This window comes from Sciurus carolinensis, chromosome 7 (genome assembly GCF_902686445.1).
Source record: "Sciurus carolinensis chromosome 7, mSciCar1.2, whole genome shotgun sequence".
NCBI classification, from domain to species: domain Eukaryota; kingdom Metazoa; phylum Chordata; class Mammalia; order Rodentia; family Sciuridae; genus Sciurus; species Sciurus carolinensis.
In genome coordinates, this window is record NC_062219.1 from 105,848,273 (window position 1) to 105,869,229 (window position 20,957).

Consider the following 20,957-nt stretch of genomic DNA (forward strand, 5'->3'; position numbering starts at 1 on the left):
CCAGGGTTTTAGATAACAAAGAGAACATCTCGGATACCGATGTAACTTGAACCCTGGTGGCATTGACTCTGAGTATTTCAGCTCGTAGCTGACTGGTTAAATTATCAAACGTAGATGGCCAGTAAGGTAGACAGAGAGATTTTTAGATAACATAGCCGCAGAGCTAAGGTTACTATAAGCAATAGGGGTGACAACACTGCTCTTAAAGGATAAACACATCCCAGTCCCAAAAGTTCTTGCAAGATATCCACTTGTTCTTGTAGTAAGTCTACTCTTTGATTTACAAGGAGTATGCCTGCTCTTAGATGTTGGTTTAGGGTCTCTTGAGTCTGTAAGGCTGCAGCTGTATTTTCGGCCAAGTGATTGACTGTTGTTGCTGTCTGTATGGTCGTCGTCAATGCTGCTGCTGCGGTTGCGGCTGCCGCTGCAGAGACTGCTACTGTGGCGACCACGGCGGCTGTGATGCCAAAATCTCTTCTGTTTCTTGATAGTAACACTGGAAATTCCGCATCTGTAACAGAGACTGGGACTGGTAGGAAGGTAGGAACACGCATTAAGACTGCCAGCGGGAACCTAGAAGCATTCCAACATTGAGAGAGATAGCACAAATATGAAGTATAATTGAGAGAAGCAGTTGTTTCATTAGTTAGCAGAAACATAAAAGGGGGAAACACACAAACTGGCGTAGGTGGAAACGTAATATTTCTGGTACAGTGGGTGCTTGATGCAGCACCAGAGAAGCCAGAGCTGTTCTTCCATACAGAGGAATTCCAAGTACATAGCCTAAATGCTCCTCTTAAGAGAGCAAAAAAAAGGTTGTAAGTTAGTATATTCTGAAGTCGAAGTGAAGAATAGCCAGATGTCAAAAGGGTTGACGCGTTTCATGCCTAACTTAACATTATTATTAGTAAAGTTATCATTAGCAGTGAAAGAAGTGAAATTGGGAGTGAGAAAGAAAAAAAAATCCATTTTGTACAGGAGTCGCTGGTCCTGCATGTTGACAACCTGTCCATATAGGAGGTGTACTGTGTTTAGGATTACAAGGAGGGAAGATTCTAGGGGTTTTGAAAGTTGTTCCTGTAGCATTATGTCTGCAAGGTACCCATCCTAAAAGTAAAACAGCATCTCCCGTTAAGTTTTTTATGTATTCTTGAAATGTAGAACCATTTTCACCCAGGCGAAAAGAAAGTGTGGCTAAGGGGTGAAAGACTGTCAACAGCATGATTGTCAGGAGTGTCTTTGGCGTCTTCATTTTGTTGATCCGAATTGTTTGTTGGTAGCGTTGCCACTGGTTGAGTCAGCCGTTCAGGAACCCAGATAGGTGATGTTTTATCCTGTGGAAACACACAAACCGAGCCGCGGCTCCAGTAAAGCACCGGGTCCGGGCCGTTCCATTGTCCAGTAAGAACATCCTTCCATTTTACCGTCACTCTATCATGTTGTTTATGATTGCCATGTCTCTCAGCGGCAGAGTGACCCTCATTATCCAGAGTTAAAAAATTTAAAATAAAGAGGCAAAGAGAAAGTTTATCTTTAGGGGACCTGAAGGTCTCCCCTATTTCCCCTTTTTGTTTATAAAGAGTATTTTTGAGGGTGAGATGTACACATTCAACAATACCTTATCCTTGTGGGTTATAAGGTATACCTGTGGTTAGAGTTATTTCAAATTTAGTGAGAAATTGGTTAAAGGAGGTTGAAGTATAAGCAGGGCCATTGTCCATTTTAAGTTGTTTAGGAAGTCCCCAGGCTGCGAAAGCCTGGAGACAGTGGGAAATGACATCTTTGACTTTTTCTCTGCTGTGTAGCGATGCAAAGATGATACCTGAACATGTGTCTACAGATACATGTACATATTTAAGGTTACCAAATTCAGGAATGTGAGTAACATCCATTTGCCATAGATGATTAGGTAACAGTCCTTTAGGATTAACTCCTATAGAAGGTGGATGATGGAGGACTGTACACTGTTCACAAGATTTAACAATAGCACGTGCAGTTTCTTTAGTAATGGGAAACTTCAGTTTTAATGTTGTAGAATTAACATGGAATTGTTGATGATAATTTTTTGCTGCCTCAAACGCAGAAAAAATGTGGGCATCCTTAGTTGCTATGTCTGCTACATTATTCCCTAGAGCTAAAGGTCCAGGTAAATTGGTATGAGCTCTGATATATCCAATAAAGAAAGGATTATAACGATCCCAAATCATTTGTTGTAAAGTCCGTAAAGGATGAAAAATAGTAGAGTTTGAGGCAATAAGCCCTACACATTCTAAATTACTGAGAGCTTGAACTATGTATAAACTATCTGAGTAAACATTGAATGGAATATTAGGGAACATTTTAAAAACTTCAAGAACTGTTAAGAGTTCTGTTTGTTGAGCAGAAGAGTTAGGGAAAAGGAATGTTTGGACTTTATCTTGATAACAAATAGCTCCAGTCCCTGTTTTGGATCCATCAGTGAAAATCACAGGAGCCTTAGGAGAATAGGTTGTTGTCTGGTAACTCTTGGGAATATTACAGAATTATTACTACAAAATTGTATATAAGGATGTTTAGGATAGTGAATATCAAAGTTAGCTTGAGTGGAGCATCTAACAACAGTCCAAGAATCCATGAAATTACATAACCAAGAAAGTTGATGCTTATCATAGGGAATAATGATAGTAGCTGGATGAATTCCAAACACTGTGATAGATGATTTAAGTGCCTTTAAGATTACTTGAGTCACTGCTTCAGGGTAGGATAAGAGAGTTTTATTGGGTGAACAGGCTAGATGGACCCAAAACAAGGGACCCTCTTGCCAAAAGACTCCAGTGGGTAGTTTCTTGTTAGGAATAACAATGAATTGTAATGGCTGAGAGAGATCAATATGATCTACCTGGGCCTCATCTAATCCTTTTTGTATAATATTCAAAACCAGACGCGCTTCAGGAGTGAGCTCTCTGGGAGATGTGAGATGGGGATCCCCTTGTAAGATATTAAAAAGAGGAAGTAGTAGGCTCTCCTGCGGAAAGCCTCAAATACGGAAGAATCCAATTTACATCCCCTAGTAGCTTTTGAAAATCATTTAATGTTTTTAGATGATCTACCCTGATGACAGTTTTTAGTGGCTTTACTACAGCCCTGTTTAATTGGGCTCCTAAGAATTCTTGTGTAGTACCAACTTGAACCTTTTCAGGAACTATAATGAGTCCCCATAATTTGAGTTGTTCTATTAATTCAGAGTAAATATCCTTTAAAATATCTTCCTCAGAGTGGCATAATAATATATCATCCATATAATGATAGATAATAAGTTTGGAGTATTTTTGTCGAATTGGCCTTCTGTAGTAAGTACTAAATCCATTTGCATGAGAATATCTCTGCCCCATAAATTAACAGGTAAATGGTCTAAGACATAAGGTTGAAATGTTCCCTGTTGGCCATCATCATTTTTCCATGTCAATACTGAACTACTCCTTTGTGGGCTAGTAGCTACACCCAATCCCCTCAGGGTTTGTTACGCTATTTGTAGAGGCCATTCTTTTGGCCAATCTTTTAGGGTAATAATGCTAGTATCAGCTCCTGTATCTAGGAGTCCCGAAAATTCTCTATTTTTAATCTTTATTTTAAGCATTGGCCTATTTTTTAAGTCCATGGTAAGACAGGCAAAATCAACTCCAGAAGATCCCAAACCTGCAGTTCCCCTGGTTGCTGTGGTTGATGGAAAATTATTATGAAGGCTGGGAATCATCAAAAGCTGAGCTATGCGGTCCCCAGGTGATATGGAGATAATTCCTTGAGGAGAATGTGCAAGAACCTTAATTTCTCCTGTAAAATCAGAGTCAATAACTCCAGGGATAACTATAAGTCCCCTGAGTGCACTAGAGCTCCTATCTAATAAAATTCCAACAGTATCAGGAGGTAAGGGACCTTTTAGGTCTGTAGGGATAGGTTGGACTCCCATTTCTGGAGTTAGTACCACTCTGGTGGTGGCACAGAGTTCCAATCCTGCACTCCCTGTGGTGTCTCTCCTTGGCTTGTCAACGGTTGGTGAGTCTTGTGTACCTGTTGAATCACCCCGTACACTTTTGAGGGCCCCCGGGGAGCTGGACCCCAACTCCTGTTTTTTGTCTGTGCATGAGGGGGCAGAGGAGATCCATCTATATCTATCATAGATCTACATTCAGATGCCCAGTGATTACCTTTTCTACATATAGGACAAAGCTGAGGTTTGGTTCTTCTAGGGGGTCGATTAGGGTCCCTTAATTGTGGACAGTCCCTTTTGAAATGTCCAGGTTGTTTACAATAAAAACAAGTTCCTGGAGGCCCTCCTCTTTTTATAGGACCTTGTAATCCTTGTGCAATGGCTGCTGCCATAACTTCTCCTTGAATCACAGTCTCATTGATATCTCTACACACTTTGATATGTGTACTTAAATCCTTATTTTTCTAGGGACAAATGGCGTCTTTACACCATTTATTAGCCTGTTCATAAGCTAACTGTTTTACCAAGAGCATGGCTTGATCCACATCTCCAAAAATGTGACCTGCTGTCTGTATTAGCCTCGACACAAAATCAGCATATGGCTCATTTGTTCCTTGTAGAACTTTTGAGAGCTGACCCTGTAAGTCCCCACTTCCTTGTATGCTTTTCCATACTTTAACAGCAGCTGCTGAAATCTGCATGTATACTGCAGGGTTATAGCCAATTTGAGCTTGTTGTCCTGAGTATGCTGTCATTCCCATTAACATCTCTATATTCCACTGAGGGTTTCCTGCTGCAGCATTATGGTGTGCAGTATCAGTGGAATGCTCCTGCCATGCTGTTTTCCAAACCAGGTATTGCCCTCCTGATAGCGTAGCTTGTGCTACCTTACCCCAATCATCGGGGGTAAGATTGATTCCCCCTACAGATTCCACAAGTGATAAAGTAAAGGCTGCTTGGACGCCATAGGTCATTACAGCCTCCTTTAGTTGTTTTACTAACTTAAAATCTAAAGGTTGATGATATCTCTGATTATTTTGATCCTCAAATACCAGGAATGCTGTTGCATCTTGTTGTAGGAAGTCCCATCCTGTTGAATTAGAATTAGGATGGCTACAACAACATTTTTGTCCCCCTAAATGCTCATAATTATATGGCGGGGGAGCAGATGGCGTAAGTCTGTGAGTTTTCCTTTTAACTGCTACATTTGATTTAGTTGATCCTGTAATAGCAAGATTTTTTGTTCTACATAGTAAATCCTCCTCCTCATCTGAACTATCCTCACACCCAGTTTCATTTTCCTTGTCTGTCTCTGATTTCATAGACGCTCTTTCTGATGTTCTAGATCTCTCTTCTTTTATTTCTTCTGAAACCTCTTCCCCTTGTTTTATAGCTTCTCTGCATTTTGGCCTAGGAGTGTCCAAGCACCCTCTGACTAACATCCATATAGCCATGGTTTCCAGAGGCAATGGTTTTACTCTTTCTGCTGCTTTCAAGTCTTCCCCTAAATGCTCCCATTGAGGGATGTTTAGTAATCCCTCGTCCAAGAACCATGGCACAATATCTTCCACTGTGCGTAAAAAGTTTCAGACTGTTTTAGTTTCAAGAGGAATTCCATTGGCCCGGAGCAAATCCTTTAAGGGACCTTCCATGCGCATTCGTGACATTTCAGTGCCCATATTTCTCTATTAAACGAACAGAATGCAAAGCACTTTAACTAGCAAAACAAAGGCAAAAGCACTTACAAACACTCAATCTCCATCGCTATCCGCGAACTTTAACCTGGCCAGACTGTACTTTACTTACCTGTATTTACCTGATCAGTTCCTTCTTTGTAACTCGAGTTCCCGGGTTTCGGCACCACTTATGATCGCCCACCGCCCGCGGGGACAATCACAACGCGTACACTCTTCTTGATCACAGGAACCAAAAGGAGTTTATTCTGCAAATCTCAGACTTATATCGAGAACATAAGCCTATCAGAGAGTAGACTACCAGGAAAGTCAGCCTATCAAGGAACAGTCTCCAGGCAGATACCAGGATCGCCACATGTACAACAGCCAACCAGAGTTACTTCCTAAAACTTGTTTATGAGTGCAGCTATGTCTGGCAAGCTGCCAGGTGCCATCTTAGAGATCAGGCCAGGGTGCGGCTCTGGGGCTCTCAGAGCCCGCCCCTGACAGGTGAGTGATCAGAATGCTCCACTGCCACAGAAGGCAATACCTAGCTAGGCCCATGCCAAATACCTTAGTAATGGTTTGTCTCTGCCTGCCAAGCTACAGCTATTCTCAGGAAGGCCTACATGTTGATTCCATGGAGATTTTCAACCATTACCTTGTACAGTTTCACCACAGCTCCATAGCTCTCTGAATTTCTGTCTTGTAACAAAATATCATATCACATCAGAGTATCCTCATAAATCAGTCTCATAATAAAGCCAAGTCCTTGTCCTGAGCTCTAGAACGATAGACCAGGCAGGCAGAACTGTGACCTCAGGGAGCATGCATGTCAGCACAGGCCTAGGCCCAGCAAGTCAGGGCCAAGGTGAGCTGAGGTCGGCTGACCTATAGCACTGTGGCACCTGGTCTGGGCCTGGTGCTAATGGACACTCCACACAGCACCACAGCCTGGAACCCTGAGCATCTGGGATGAAATGAACTTAATCTCCTGCTTCCCCACCAAGGTAGATAAATGGAAGTGGGGCAGACCTATAAGGGATTGCAGGGCTAACCAATAGTGTTAGTACTTCTCCTAACATGGATGAGCATAAATTTGAACCAATAGTGTTGATCCAAGTGTTATATAAACCCATAGACTAGCATACTCAAGCAGCAAACCCTATTGGAGTTCCCTCTTGCCCCTGCCTAGAGTTCTGGTTGTATTTTCACACTTGAAGAAATTCTATTCCCTTTCACTCTTGCCTTCTGTTCCCTTGTGAATTTCATCCTTCAGATTTTCGATTCAAGAACTTGGAATGGAGCTGGCAGTAAGATGCTGGGGTCTGTTGCAACACTGGAGAATATAGTCTGCCATTTAGAGTTGCAACGCTGCCAGGTTATATGAAATTTTTCTAATGAATATAGAGTAAGAATAGTTGGAATTAGGGGTAGAGTTCAAATGCTAAATGGCATCAAAATTATGACCTGATACCTTCATATCCAAAGTAAGTTTATTCTATGGCTGGCCCAAATTTCACATGAATAAACATAATTAGGAGGCTGATTTTCCCCAAATGTTATTTGACAGTAATTAAATTTTGTCTTATAGAGCTTTGCTTCTGTATGTTAGCTTATAAACCTAAATATTTTGATTAACATTGTCTTGCTTGTTTATAAATGCCACTTTAGCAGAAAGACCAATCAATAACATGAATTATATACTCAGAGGTAAAAGACACCACTTCAAAAGCCAAACCATAAAATATTTCAAATTTTTTTGCAAATTGTAAGGATAGTGACATTTAGTTATTAAATAAGCCAGAACTCAGAAAATAACATTGATATTTTTGCTTTGGCTTCTGTTTGATATATTAGATAATAAAAAATTAAGACCATCACTTTTGTTTTTTGAGAACTATTTTGTATATGCTCGTTTTAAAATAAATTCCCTTCCTATGTTCATGCTTGAGACTTCTTATCACTGGACAAAAACACATGTCAAACAAAATCTCAGAAACTTCTGGTCCTGGTAATATGACAGAGATAAGTAATTACCTTTTCTGCAATGAACTACCAAAAGTGTTAGATATAAAACAACTTAAAAATAGTTAACTATACAGTTGTGTTCACCAGAATGAGAGTCTGCATACCAAATGAAAGAAGAAATAAAAAATTATAGTGATAAGGGTTAGAAATGAAGTAGTACATTGTGGGCAAAAGGAAAAGTACAACCAAAACCAGCAAGAGTCTTGAGGTCTTACCCCCGGACATTAGGGACATAGTTCCACTCAAAACAGAGAATTGGAAAGTTAAAAAAATAAAATAAAATAAAACCCAACAAAAACAAAACATCATTTAGGGAATGGAAATTAAGCCTACTGGTAGAGCACCTGCCTAGCATTTGTGAGTCTCTGGGTTACATCTCCAGCACTGCAAAATTAAAGAAGAAGAAGAAGAAGAAGGAGGAGGAGGAGGAGGAGGAGGAGGAGGAGGAGGAAGAGGAGGAGGAGAAGGAGAAAGAGAGGGAGAAGGAGGAGAAGGAGAAGGAGAAGGAGAGGAAGAAGAAGAAGAAGGAGGAGGAGGTGGAGGAGGAGGAGGAGAAGGAGAAGGAGAAGGAGAAGGAGAGGAAGAAGAAGAAGAAGAAGAAGAAGAAGAAGAAGAAGAAGAAGAAGAAGAAGAAGAAGAAGAAGAAGCAGCAGCAGAAGGGTGTTATTTAGGATAAATAACATAAAATATAACACATAAAATTATGACCACTATACTATGGAAATGTAAGAAAATAAGAGCACATGGATATACCATTTGGAAATTTTGCAAAATGAGTCATTAAATAGGTCAAGAGAGAACCTAGACTTTAGCTGAGACATCAAGGGCAGCAATAGAAGCCTAGAACAGGAATGACCCTTATCCTGGGAAGGTGGGCACATCAAGTCCCTAATAACAGCAGTGAAATTCAAAGCCATAAACAAACATCAAAGGTGCAATTAAGTCACAAGATGGTGAAGACTGAGTAGCTACTTCAAAGGAGAACATATTGTACTTCAAGCAGAACACAGGAGTCACAGCAGGACCCTGATGGAGATGAAGAGACCTGTGAGCTTGGGTGTTGAAAAGTAGAATTTCAGAAACAAATTGTTCAGTAGCTTTCACTCACATTTTTTGATTATATTCCCAAAGCTACCCACGGAAGTTGGAAAGATGCTATATCTTTAAAAGGAGCCATATTTTTTTCCCTCTGAAATATCACTACATCACTGACTAGAAGAGAATCTAGCTGCATAATCTCATTCTCCTTCAAACTGAAATTCATGTTTGTATTTCTGCCCCTTTTTCCAACTTTCACTATCACAAAAATAAATATTGAAGATTGACAAAAGAATAATTGTCATTGTAACAAAGCACCAATTTGTTTGTATCACCACCCCATTGGGATGTTCTCTGTGTATGGTGACACTAATGAGAGGATCAGTAGCTCAACTGTGATAGAATCAGTACTTGAGCTTAGATGGCCTATGAGCTCCAGGGTCTGACTACTCAAACTGTACTTCATAGACCAGGATCATGTATACCACAGGGAGCTTGTATGAGATCAAGAATCTCTGTCCTGTCTCATATCTGCTGAACTAGAGTCTGCATCTTCACAGGAACCAGGTGATTCACCTGCATATCAAAGTTCAGGAAATACTGTTTTGGTGACATTCAGAGATACAGTCATCCACTAATCAATTACTTTTCTTTACTCCTTCTTTCTTCCTTCATTTTTTCCCTGTCTTTTCTCTTTCCCATCTTTGCTTTCTCTCACATTTATTCTCACCATTTTTATTTTTTTCTGTTTTGAGTTTACTCGTCCCTCACCAAATCTGAACTTCCCCTTGTGTGTTTTGTTCTTATGTTTGTTTGTCTGAGGTAAATTTCAACATAGTTAGGGCATAGTTGTCCTTTAAAGTGTACATGTATTATGGAAAACCCACTTCCTAACTCCCACATGGATGAGTATGTCATATTACAGAACTGTTCCATCAGAAGGCACAGAGAACCCCAGCTCAGGCTAACTGGAAAGTGAAAGAGGATGTCAGATACATGTCAATGATCCAGGGGATGATCATGGATTAGAATAAAAGGGACAGGCTCTCCTTGACTGTGTTCAGATGTGAGACTTAGGTAGGTTCAAAACATGAAGAGCCAAGTGAAGCCATGGGGAATGTAAAGACCCCATGAAAATGGAGAGAAAAGCACAAGGCCCTGGGTTCGATCCCCAGCACCGCAAAAAAAAAAAAAAAGAAAGAAAGAAAATGGAAGAAAATGGAGAGTAGATTCAGAAACATATCTTGCCCAAGCTGTCATGCTTTTCCCTCATAGAATACTGCAGTAGTTTCCAGAATAATTTAATTCTAGCCATGCCTTTCAAAGAGTTCTCCACTAAGAAGCTAGAATGAATTTTAAACCCTCAAATGACATACAATGCATTTACAATATCATCCTTCACTTTCTCTTCACAGCATGATGTTCTCTTTTTTCTTTTTTTATTAAAATATTTTTTTTTATTTTTACAGACACATTTTGATTCATTATACACAAATGGGTACAACATTTCATTTCTATGGTTGTACACAATGTCGATTCATACCATTCATGTAATCATACATACATATAAAGTAATACTATCTGTTTCATTCTACAATTTTTCCATCCCCACTCCCTCCCACCCTTTTTCCTCTACACCATCCAAAGTTCCTTCATTCTTCTCTTATCCCCGTCAACCCCCTCATTTATATTGTCAGGCATTTATCAGAGAAACATTCAGCCTTTGGTTTTTTGGGCTTGGCCTATTTCACTTAGCATGATATTTTCCAACTTCATCCATTTACCAGCAAATGCCATAATTTTATTCTTCTTTATGGCCTAGTAATATTCCATTGTGTATACATATCATAATTTCTTTATCCATTCGTCAAGTGAAGGACATCTCAGTTGGTTCCACAATCCAGCTATTGTGAATTGAGCTGCTATGAACATTGATGTGGCTGCATCACTGTAGTATGCTGATTTTAAGTCCTTCAGGTATAAACCGAGGAGTGGGATAGCTAGGTCAAATGGTGATCCATTCCAAGTTTTTTGAGGAATCTCCATACTGCTTTCCAAAGTGACTGCACCAATTTTCAACTCCACAAGCAATGTACGAGTGTGCCTTTTTCCCCACATCCACGCCAACACTTACTATTGCTTGTGTTCTTTATAATAGCCATTCTAATTGGAGTTAGGTAAAATCTTAGGGTGGTTTTAATTTGCATTTCTCTAATTACTAGGGATGATGAGCAGTTTTTCATATACTTGTTTATCACCTGTATATCTTCTTCTGTAAAGTGTCTGCCCATTTCCTTAGCTCATTTATTGATTGGGTTCTTTGCATTTTGGATGTAAAGTTTTTTAAGTTCTTTATAAACTTTGGAGATTAGTGCTCTGTCTGAAGTGTGTGTGGAAAAGATTTTCTCCCACTCTGTAGACTCTCTTTTCACATTATTAATTGTTTCCTGTGCTGAGAAAAACTTTTAGTTAGAATCTATCCCATTTATTGATTCTTGCTTTTATTTCTTGCACTATGGGGCTCTTGTTAAGGAAGTCTGATCCTAAGCCAACATGATAGAGATTCGGGCCTACTTTTTCTTCTATTTGGTGAAGGGTCTCAGGGCTAATTCCTAGATCCTTGATCCATTTCGAGTTGAGTTTTATATAGAGTGAGAGATAGTGGTTTAATTTCATTTTACTGCATATGGATTTCCAGTTTGCCCAGGACCATTTGTTGAACAGGCTATCTTTTCTCCATTGTATGTTTTTGACAACTTTGTCTAGTATGAGGTTACTGTACTTATGTGAGTATGTCTCTGTGTTTTTTATCCTGTACCATTGATCTACCTGCCTATTTTGGTGCCAATACCATGCCATTTTTGTTGCTATTGCTCCGTAGCAGTTTAAGGTCTGGTATAGTGATAACCTCCTGCATCCCTCCTCCTGCCCAGGATTGCTTTGGCTATTCTGGGTCTTTTTTTTTTTTTTAATTTATTTTTATTTTAAACAAATGGGATACATGTTGTTTCTGTTTGTACATGGAGTAACAGCATACCATTTGCATATTCATATATTTACATAGAGTAATGATGCTTGATTCTGGGTCTTTTGTTCTTCCAGATGAATTTCATGATTGCTTTTTCTGTTTCTATGAGAAATGTCATAGGGATTTTAATTGGAATTGCATTGAATCTGTATAACACTTTTGGTAGTATGGCCATTTTGATAATATTAATTCTGCCTATCCAAGAACATGGGAGATCTTTCCATATTCTAAGGTCTTCTTCAATTTCTTTCTTCAATGTTTCATAGTTTTCATTGTAGAGATCTTTCACCTCTTTGGCTACATTGATTCCCAAGTATTTTATTTTATTTGAGGCTATTGCAAATGGAGTTGTTTTCCTCATTTCTGTTTCAGATGTTTCATTGCTTATGCATATAAATGCTTTAGATTTATGTGTTGATTTTATATCCTGCTATTTTGCTGAATAAATTTATGAGGTCTAGAAGTTTTCTGGAGGAGTTTTTTGGATCCTCTAAATAGAGAATCATGTCATCAGCAAACAGTGATAACTTGAGTTCTTCTTTTCCTATTCATATCCCTTTAATGTATTTGTCTGTCTAATTGCTCTAGCTAGTATTTCAAGTAAGATGTTGAATAGAAGTGGTGAAAGAGGGCATCCCTGTCTTGTTCCCATTTTTAAAGGAAATGCTTTCAGCTTTTCTCCATTAAGAATGATGTTGGCCGTGGGCTTAGCATAAATAGCCTTTACAGTAAATAACCTATCCCTATTTTTTCTAGTGTTTTGAGCATGAAGGAATGTTGTATTTTGTCAAACACTTTTTCTGCATCAATTGAAATAACCATATGATTATTCTTATCCTTAAGTCAATTGACATGATGGATTACATTTATTGATTTATGAATGTTGAATGAACCTTACATTTCCAGGAAGAACCCCACTTGATTGTGGTGCACTATCTTCTTAATATGTTTTTGGATATGGTTTGCCAATATTTTGTTAAGGATCTTTGCGTCTATATTCATCAATGATATTGGTCTAAAATTTTCTTTCCTCGATGTGTCTTTGTCTGGTTTTGGTATCAGAGTGATACTAGCTTCATAGAATGAGTTTGGAAGAGTTCCCTTCTTTTCTATTTCCTGGAATACTTTGATGAATATTGGTTTTAGTTCTTCTTTAAAGGTCTTGTAGAACTCAGCTGAGAATCCATCTAGTTCTGGGGTTTCTTGGGTGGTAGGCTTTTGATGGGTTCTTCTATTTCAGTGATTGAAATTGATCTTTGTAAATTGTTTGTGTCTTCCTGATTCAGTTTGGGAGGATCATATGTCTCTAGAAATTTGTCAATGTCTTTGATATTTTCTATTTTGTTGGACTATATAGATTTTCAAAGTAGTTTCTAATTATGTTATGTATTTCAATGGTGTCTGTCATGATCTTTCTTTTTTTATCATGAATTCTTGTAATTTGAGTTTTCTCTCTCCTTCTCTTTGTCAGTGTGACTAAGGGTTTATCAATTTTGTTTACTTTTTCATAGAACCAACTTTTTGTTTTGTCAATTCTTGAATTGTTTCTTTTGTTCCCATTTCATTGATTTCAGCTCTGATTTTAATTATTTCCTGTCTTCTACTTCTTTTGGTGTTCTTATGTTTTTCTTTTTCTAGGACTTTGAGCTGTAATGTTAGGTCATTTACTTGTTGACTTTTTATTCTTTTCTTGAATGCACTCCATGCAATTAATTTTCCTCTAGGTACTGCTTTCATAGTGTCCCAGAGATTTTGATATGTTGTGTTGTCATTCTCATTTACCTCTAAGAATTTTGTTATCTCCTCCCTGATGTATTCTGTTATCCATGCTTCATTCAATTGCATAATATTTAATGTCCATGTGTCGGAGTAATTTCTGTTTTTTATTTTGTCATTGATTTCTAATTTTATTCCATTATGATCTGATAGAACACAAGGCAGTATCTCTATTTTTTTGCATTTACTAAGGGCTGCTTTGTGGCATAACATACGGTCTATTTTCGAGAAGTTTCCATCTGCTGCTGAGAAGAAAGTGAATTCACTCGTTGATGGATGGAATATTCTATATATGTCTGTTAATTCTAAGTTATTGATTGTGTTATTGAGTTTTATGATTTCTTTGTTTAGTTTTTGTTTGGAAGATCTATCCAGTGGTGACAGTGGTGTGTTAATGTCACCCAGAATTATTGTGTTGTGGTCTGTTTGATTCCTGGAATTTAGAAGGATTTGTTTGATGTACATGGATGCACCATGGTTTGGGGCACAAATATTTACAATCATTATGTCTTCCTGATTTATGATTCCCTTAAGCAGTGTGAAATGTCCTCCTTTATCCCTTCTGACTAACTTTGGCTTGAAGTCTACATTTTTCTGAAATAAGGATGGAAAACCCCACTTTTTTACTGAGTCTCTGTGTGTGTTAGGTTTCTTCCCATCCTTTCACCTTTAGTCTGTGAATGTCTTTTTCTATGAGATGAGTCTCTGGAAGGCAGCTTATCATTGGGTCTTTCTTTTTAATCCAATCTGCCAGTCTGTCTTTTGATTGATGAATTTAGGACATTAACATTCAGGGTTATTATTGAGATATGATTTATATTCCCAGTCATTTGGGCTTATTTTTGGTTTTTAACTTGACTTGGTTTCTCCTTTGAATGAATTTCCCTTTAAGGTAGTTCCTCCCTTTGCTGACCTTCATTGTTGTTTTTCATTTCCTCCTCATGGAATATTTTGCTGAGAATATTCTATAGCACAGGCTTTCTGTTTGTAAATTCTTTTAACTTTTGTTTATCATGGAAGGATTTTATTTCATCTTCAAATCTGAAGGTTAGTTTTGCTGGGTATAGAATTCTTGGTTGGCAACCATGTTCTTTCAGAGCTTGAAATATGTTGTTCCAGGCCCTCTAGCTTTTAGTCTGGGCTGAGAAATCTGCTGGTATCCATATTGGTTTCCCCCTATACATAATCTGATGCTTTTCTCTTGAAACCTTCAAAATCCTATCTTTACTTTGTATGTTATGTATGTTCATTATAATGTGCCTTGGTGTGGATCTGTTGTGATTTTGTGCATTTGGTATTCTGTAAGCCTCTCGTATGTGATTTTCCATTTCATTCTTCAGGTTTGGGAAATTTTCTGGTATTATTTCATTGAATAAGTTGTTCATTCCTTTGGTTTGTATCTCTGTGCCTTTCTCAATTCCAATAATTCTTAAATTTGATCTTTTCATGATGTCCCATAGTTCTTGGAGACTGTTCATGATTTCTTACCATCTTTTCTGTTTGGGCAACTTTAATTTCAAGATTAAATATTTTGTCTTCATTGTCTGAGGTTCTATCTTCCAAGTGGTTTAGTCTGTTGGTGATGCTTTCCATTGAGTTTTTTATTTGGTTTATTGTTTCCTTCATTTCAAGGATTTCCGTTTTTTTTTTTGTTGTTGTTGTTGTTGTTGTTTTTGAGAATCTCTCTTTGTTGAAATGATCTTTAGCTTCACGCAGTTGCTCTTTCAACTGCTTATTGGTATGATCATTTATTGCCTGCATTTGCTCTCTTATCTCATCCTTTGCTTCACGAACCATTTTAATCATGTATAATCTGAAGTTCTTTTCTGGTTATATTAATTTAGAATCCAGATTTGTTTGGATCATTTTCTCCCCTTGTTTTTTCATGTTGTTTATGTATCTTCCCCTGTAGCAGTGCAGATCTGGGGTATTGCAGTTTCCCCCCTATAGGCTTATAGTGACCCTACAGGTTTCCAAAATCTTTTCTTTAAAGGGGAGATCAATATTAGCAGTGCCCAGTTCAGACAGTATGCAACCCAAAACCAAACAGCCTCTATGAGGACATTAACAATATTGTCATAATAAACAGAACGAGTTCAAATATTATCTTCAGTGTAACAAATATATTTACAATAAGGTCTACAGTTTCTAACGGAGGACAAAGAGGATGTGGAGGGGTGTAAGATGTAGCTTTTAATAGGCTAAGAAAAGAATAATAGAAGTTCTAGATCATAGAAAGTATGAGAGTGTAATCAAAAGAAGTCTGTTGTTAGCATGGGTAAAGGGAGAAAGAGACTCTGAGGGAACGGGTAAACAAAAGGAAAAAAGAGCAAGAAAGTAAAGAAATAAAAACAAAATTTTTCAATAAGTAGAACAAAGAAAATCTGCACTATAACAGTCATATAGTATTCAAACCTCCCAGTCTTCAGTAGCCTGATGTATGAGAGGTACCTGACAATGAGCTTCCAGTCTCCAGCAGGCATCTCAGGATGGGATTTGCCCCACATAAAGATGGGAGATACAGCTTCCAGGATTATCCAAGACTGCTGCTCTGGTTTCCAAATGTGTTGGCAAATGGGGAGCTGCAGCTCGGGATGTGGGCGTGGTCGGTTGGAGTTCCTGGAGGGGGGGTGGTGCAGTTGGTCTGGTTGCAGGATCCTGGAGGCAGAGTACAGTCAGTCTGGGGTCCTGGTGGTGGGAAACAATCAGTCGATATGAGTGCCCCAGGGAGTGATCTGTCAGGCTGAGGGATCCTGGAGACGGGGCTCAGTCAGTCTGACCAAGTCCTGGCTGTTGTCTAAAAATGGCAGCAGCCACATGTAACCAAACCTGCAGGTACTGTGACAGTGAACTTCCAGGCAACAGCAGGCAGCTGGTGCTCCACTGGCAATCTGTGGTCAGTCTGCTGACTGCTGTCAGACTATCGGGAGGTGAACCTTGGATGGAGGGTGATAGGTAGGTGAAAGGCAGGCTATGGATGGGCAAGTGACAAGTAAATGGCACATGTTCTTTATTGGTGTTCTAAACGTTCATGTCTTGGCCTAGAAATCTCCCTTGGTGGGCATTTCTCTTCAAACCCACCATTATGCCGAACACCCTCTTTTCTACTGAGAGCTTGACTCTGTATGAATCTTTTCCTGTAGTTCCCAACTATACGATTATTTGCTATGATCTTATCATTTTGTAAGAATAACATTACAGCATTCTGTTTCTAATCACAAGCTCCAAAATCATGATGAAAGTAAATAGAAATATAAAGGCTCATCTACCTTAACATTTGGTCCATGTACTTCAGTGAATTCTCTATTTTAAAATTTTTTCTCTATACCATCTCTTCATTTCCTTAATCAAGACCACCAGGCTTATTCTCAACTCATTTTCCATACTTTCATTCTCTAATATGTATATACATTTGACATTATATACATTATATAGATGTATGTGTCCTTTCTCTAATATATATTTATTATAAATATACATACATACACATAAATTATAGATCCTCATAAAATAGGCCTTAGTATACCCATTACAAGCAATAAATAAACAAAATCATTTGTGCAGCAAGTTTGATTCTACTTATATTTCTTCCTGGATAATAGAGATCCTTATCTTTGTTCTGTGTAATACAGAGGCTACTAGTTACCTTTAATTATATAATGAAAGGACTAAAAATTTGTAAGTATTTAGCTGATATACCCACTTTATCACTTGATAAGAGTAGCTTATCTTAGATGAAGTGAATATAGCTACACCATAGTGAAAATAGTCCTGGTTTTCCCAGGTCATCTTATTCATTTCATCATTATGAAAATGCCAGACTTTTCCAATTTTATTTGTATTTTACATGATTACTATAATGCTGTGCTTATATACAGTTAGTCCTATTAAATCCACAACAATTTAAAAATTGCTTTTTGGTATTTTATAGAGAGAGATACTGAGAAAATGGATTTGCCATGGTTTGACTATAAATATATAGGGTTAGGATTTTTTTAAAAATATTTCTTAGATGTTGCTAGACCTTTATTTTATTCATGTATTTATGTGTGGTCCTGAGAATCAAACCCAGCACCTCACACATGGTAGGCAAGCACTCTACCACTGAGCCACAATCCCAGACCCGATACTGATTTTTCTTATAGTATAACAATGACTACTTTTAATGTAACATTATTAGAACTGTGTTATATGAAGTTTTTCTGTTTGTAGAATGAGTATGTGGCTTAGGTCATGTCTACAGAGAACAAATTCACATTCTAGAAACCTGTTGCTTAGTTGTGAGGGTGAAGAGGGTAGAGACTGAGAATATGGCTGTTGTCTCTGTGTTAATTCAGATTAAGCCTCAACTCTACCAATGATGACATCTATAATTTGGAGGCAATTAAATAAACTTTCTGTACCACAGTTCCTCAATTAGAAAAATGAAAAGTTCCTATTATTGTCATGAAGATTAAACTAGTTTTTATCCATAGGAAATTCATAGAACAGTGCCTAGCATGTAACAAATGCTCAAAAAGCATTTGAATGAAAAAGTAAATGATTGGGATTATGTGTTTCCAGTTAATTAGTAACCAAGAGTACTTGAACCTGTAATTCCCTTGTTCAATTGAACATGAGTTCACATTTGGTCCATTGAAGTCCTAATGGAACCAAATCTTCTGCTCACTTCCTATTTCACAATACTTGCTCAATTTGGCAAGCTAGCATTAATCATATTGTGATCATTCGAAGGATATAAAACCAAGAGTCCCTCTGTCTTACCAAAGACATTTTGAGCTGCCCCACATCACTCAAGTAGCTGCATCAGCAATGAAGATATTTTTCATTTTTCTGGTCTTTGTCTTCACTGTGCTTGGTCATAAAAAATCAGGTAATATTTGTAATAAGGAAAAGATGTAAAGAACAAAATGTTTTTATAAATGCCTTAATCTAATTCAAATACAAATAAATAAATTGTTAGGGGACTCCATATGAACTTCTTCAAAGGAAATCCATTCTATTTTTTTCATGGAAGAAATGAAAACTAATCATTGAGGAAAATGTTTAGGAAACATTAGGAAATGTATTAGGAAAATGTTTTCCCAAGATGTAGCATTAGATCTATGTCCTCTGTTGATTTAGGTGATGAAACTGATTCTTTAACTGCTTTCTACAGCCTTTTTTTTTAAAAATGTAATTTCATTAACTGATATTGTAGCTGTTAACAAAATTGTTTTTCTATAAATAGACTATTTCTTCCATGCCCCCTTCCCTTCTCCTACTCTTTTATTTAATTGTTTTTTGAACCGGGGATTGAATGAAGGGGCACTCAAACACTGAGGCACATATTCAGTCGTTATTAATTTAATTTAATTTAATATTTTTGATAAAGGATCTCCCCAAGTTGCTTAGGGTCTCACTAAGTTGCTGAGGCTGGCTTTGAACTTATGCTCCTGCCTCAGCCTCCTACATTAGCTGGAATTACAGGTGTGCACCACAGCACCTGGCTCCTAAGAATCTTTACTCTTGAGGGCTCATCCACAAATTATATATTTAAGGATGTTCTAGTTACAACAGAAATAGTAACAACAGAAATACTGTTAGATAAATAAGAATTTATCTTATACCAAAGTATATGGGAAAAGATCTTCAATAGTGATGTCTAGGCCATGATTTTAGAAACAAAATGGTTAAACTGTATGCAGTAAAGAAATTTATCTGTTTATCTATCAGCATCAAACCCAAATTTGTAATCATAGCTTCTTTTTCCTAGTTCCAGAACAAAAAATTAGAGATGATATAGAAAGAAAAAATAAATGTGACCTCGTCCTGGGTGTTTGCAAGCCTGAATGCAACAGCTGGGAATATATCTTTAATTACTGTGAAGCTGAACCCTGCTGTGTAATTCGGGAATACAGACTGCCTTAGAATAATGAGTGCAGCAACTCATGCAAAGGTACCTTATGATTCTAATATGTTCTCAGTACTAATTGTAACAATATTATTAATAAAATTAATTTTTACTTTCTATCCATTTATTTTCAAGTGGGTTTCATCTGATTTTCTGAATCTTTGAATTCAATATTTAATGCTTCTGTCTTTATCCTTGTCATAAATGAACTCATTGTGTTTCCAGGTTTCCACATTCCTCATTAATTTATGTCATAATATTGAATTAATTTTAACAAGAATTTCCTTATGAATTATAAAGCATCAGTAAAACTTGACATGCACAATTTAAATTACCTGCTTACAGTATTCTTTATTTAGACCTATAGCATTTGTATGAATAGTATAAAAAATTGGAACAGAATTCCGACACACAGAAAACAAAGAAATTCAGGAATTTCAGGTTTAGCAGGTATATATAATTTTTAATTTTATTACTTGGACAATTTGCTAACAAGTTGATCATTCATTAGGAAATACAGTGAAAAGAACAGATTTGGAAAGGAACATTTGTGACATGTTAAGTGTAGACAGTTCTGCTACGTATGCGTGTAAGACACAGGAAAGAAAAATGAATTTCGGACAGATCTGTGGAGCCATTAACTGAAGCAGTGAGATTAAATAACCCAAAGAAAGGTTAAGTTTGAGAAGAAAAAGGAAATGTCTGCAATCCCAAGGAATAACATTTAACTAATGTAAAAAAAAAAAAAATGGAAATCTAAAGAAGAGTAAGGAGAAGCTAAGCAATGATAATTCACTCTCAGGTTATAACTTCTCACTTGAGGTCCCACAATTACAAGACAAGAACCCCATCCCTACCACATTCTGTGTGGATTTTTGTCCAGTATAACTCATGAATATTGTAAAATGCTTTTTAAGTCATCAACTATAAGAGTAGCTTAATACATAGAAATATTCTTCAGAACAGATTCTAACTTTCAGACTGCAAAAGTTAAAAAATAAAAAATGTAACAATAAACGAATCCTTGGTAAGACCTCAGGAATGATAGAGTAAGAACTCTGAAAATCTGCTCTTTGACAAAAGCCATAAAAATATTGGCACAAAGTTGTTAAGTCCAACTTTCTAATAGCTTTTCAGATTAGCCAGACTTTCAAAACAAATAATGAACCTTTATTCAAGAAAAAATGCTGAAACCCAGTAAGAACAGCAAGGTGAGGTTTGTGATATTTTAATCTCCTTCTTTCTATTCTTCTCTCTTCAGTTCCAGGGTAGCCTTGAAATCCAGCAGCCTTGAAATCATGTTAACTGTGACTATATAAGGGATACTATAACTTGATAGCAAAAGGACAACTAACCCAACTAAAAATGAGAAAAAGATTTGAGAAGACATTTCTCTAAGGAAAACATAAAATTGTCTATCAATCATGTGAAAAGATGTTTAACTTGGATAGTCATCAAAGAAATGCATATCAACACTTCAAAGAGATGTCTCTTCCCACTCACTAAGAGGGTCATAATCAAAACAACAGGTAATGCCAAAAGTTGGCTAGG

At 37.4% G+C, this 20,957-nt stretch overlaps 1 protein-coding gene across 1 annotated transcript; it reads left to right on the plus strand.

Annotated features, from left to right (window-relative positions):
- The first annotated feature begins 5,135 nt into the window (after nucleotides 1-5,135).
- Defb113 (defensin beta 113) lies at nucleotides 5,136-19,423 on the plus strand. The gene is made up of 2 exons (XM_047559201.1): nucleotides 5,136-5,140; nucleotides 19,255-19,423. Exons 1-2 carry the CDS (start codon nucleotides 5,136-5,138, stop codon nucleotides 19,421-19,423), a joined length of 174 nt encoding a protein of 57 aa, XP_047415157.1.
- Nucleotides 19,424-20,957: the final 1,534 nt, after the last annotated feature.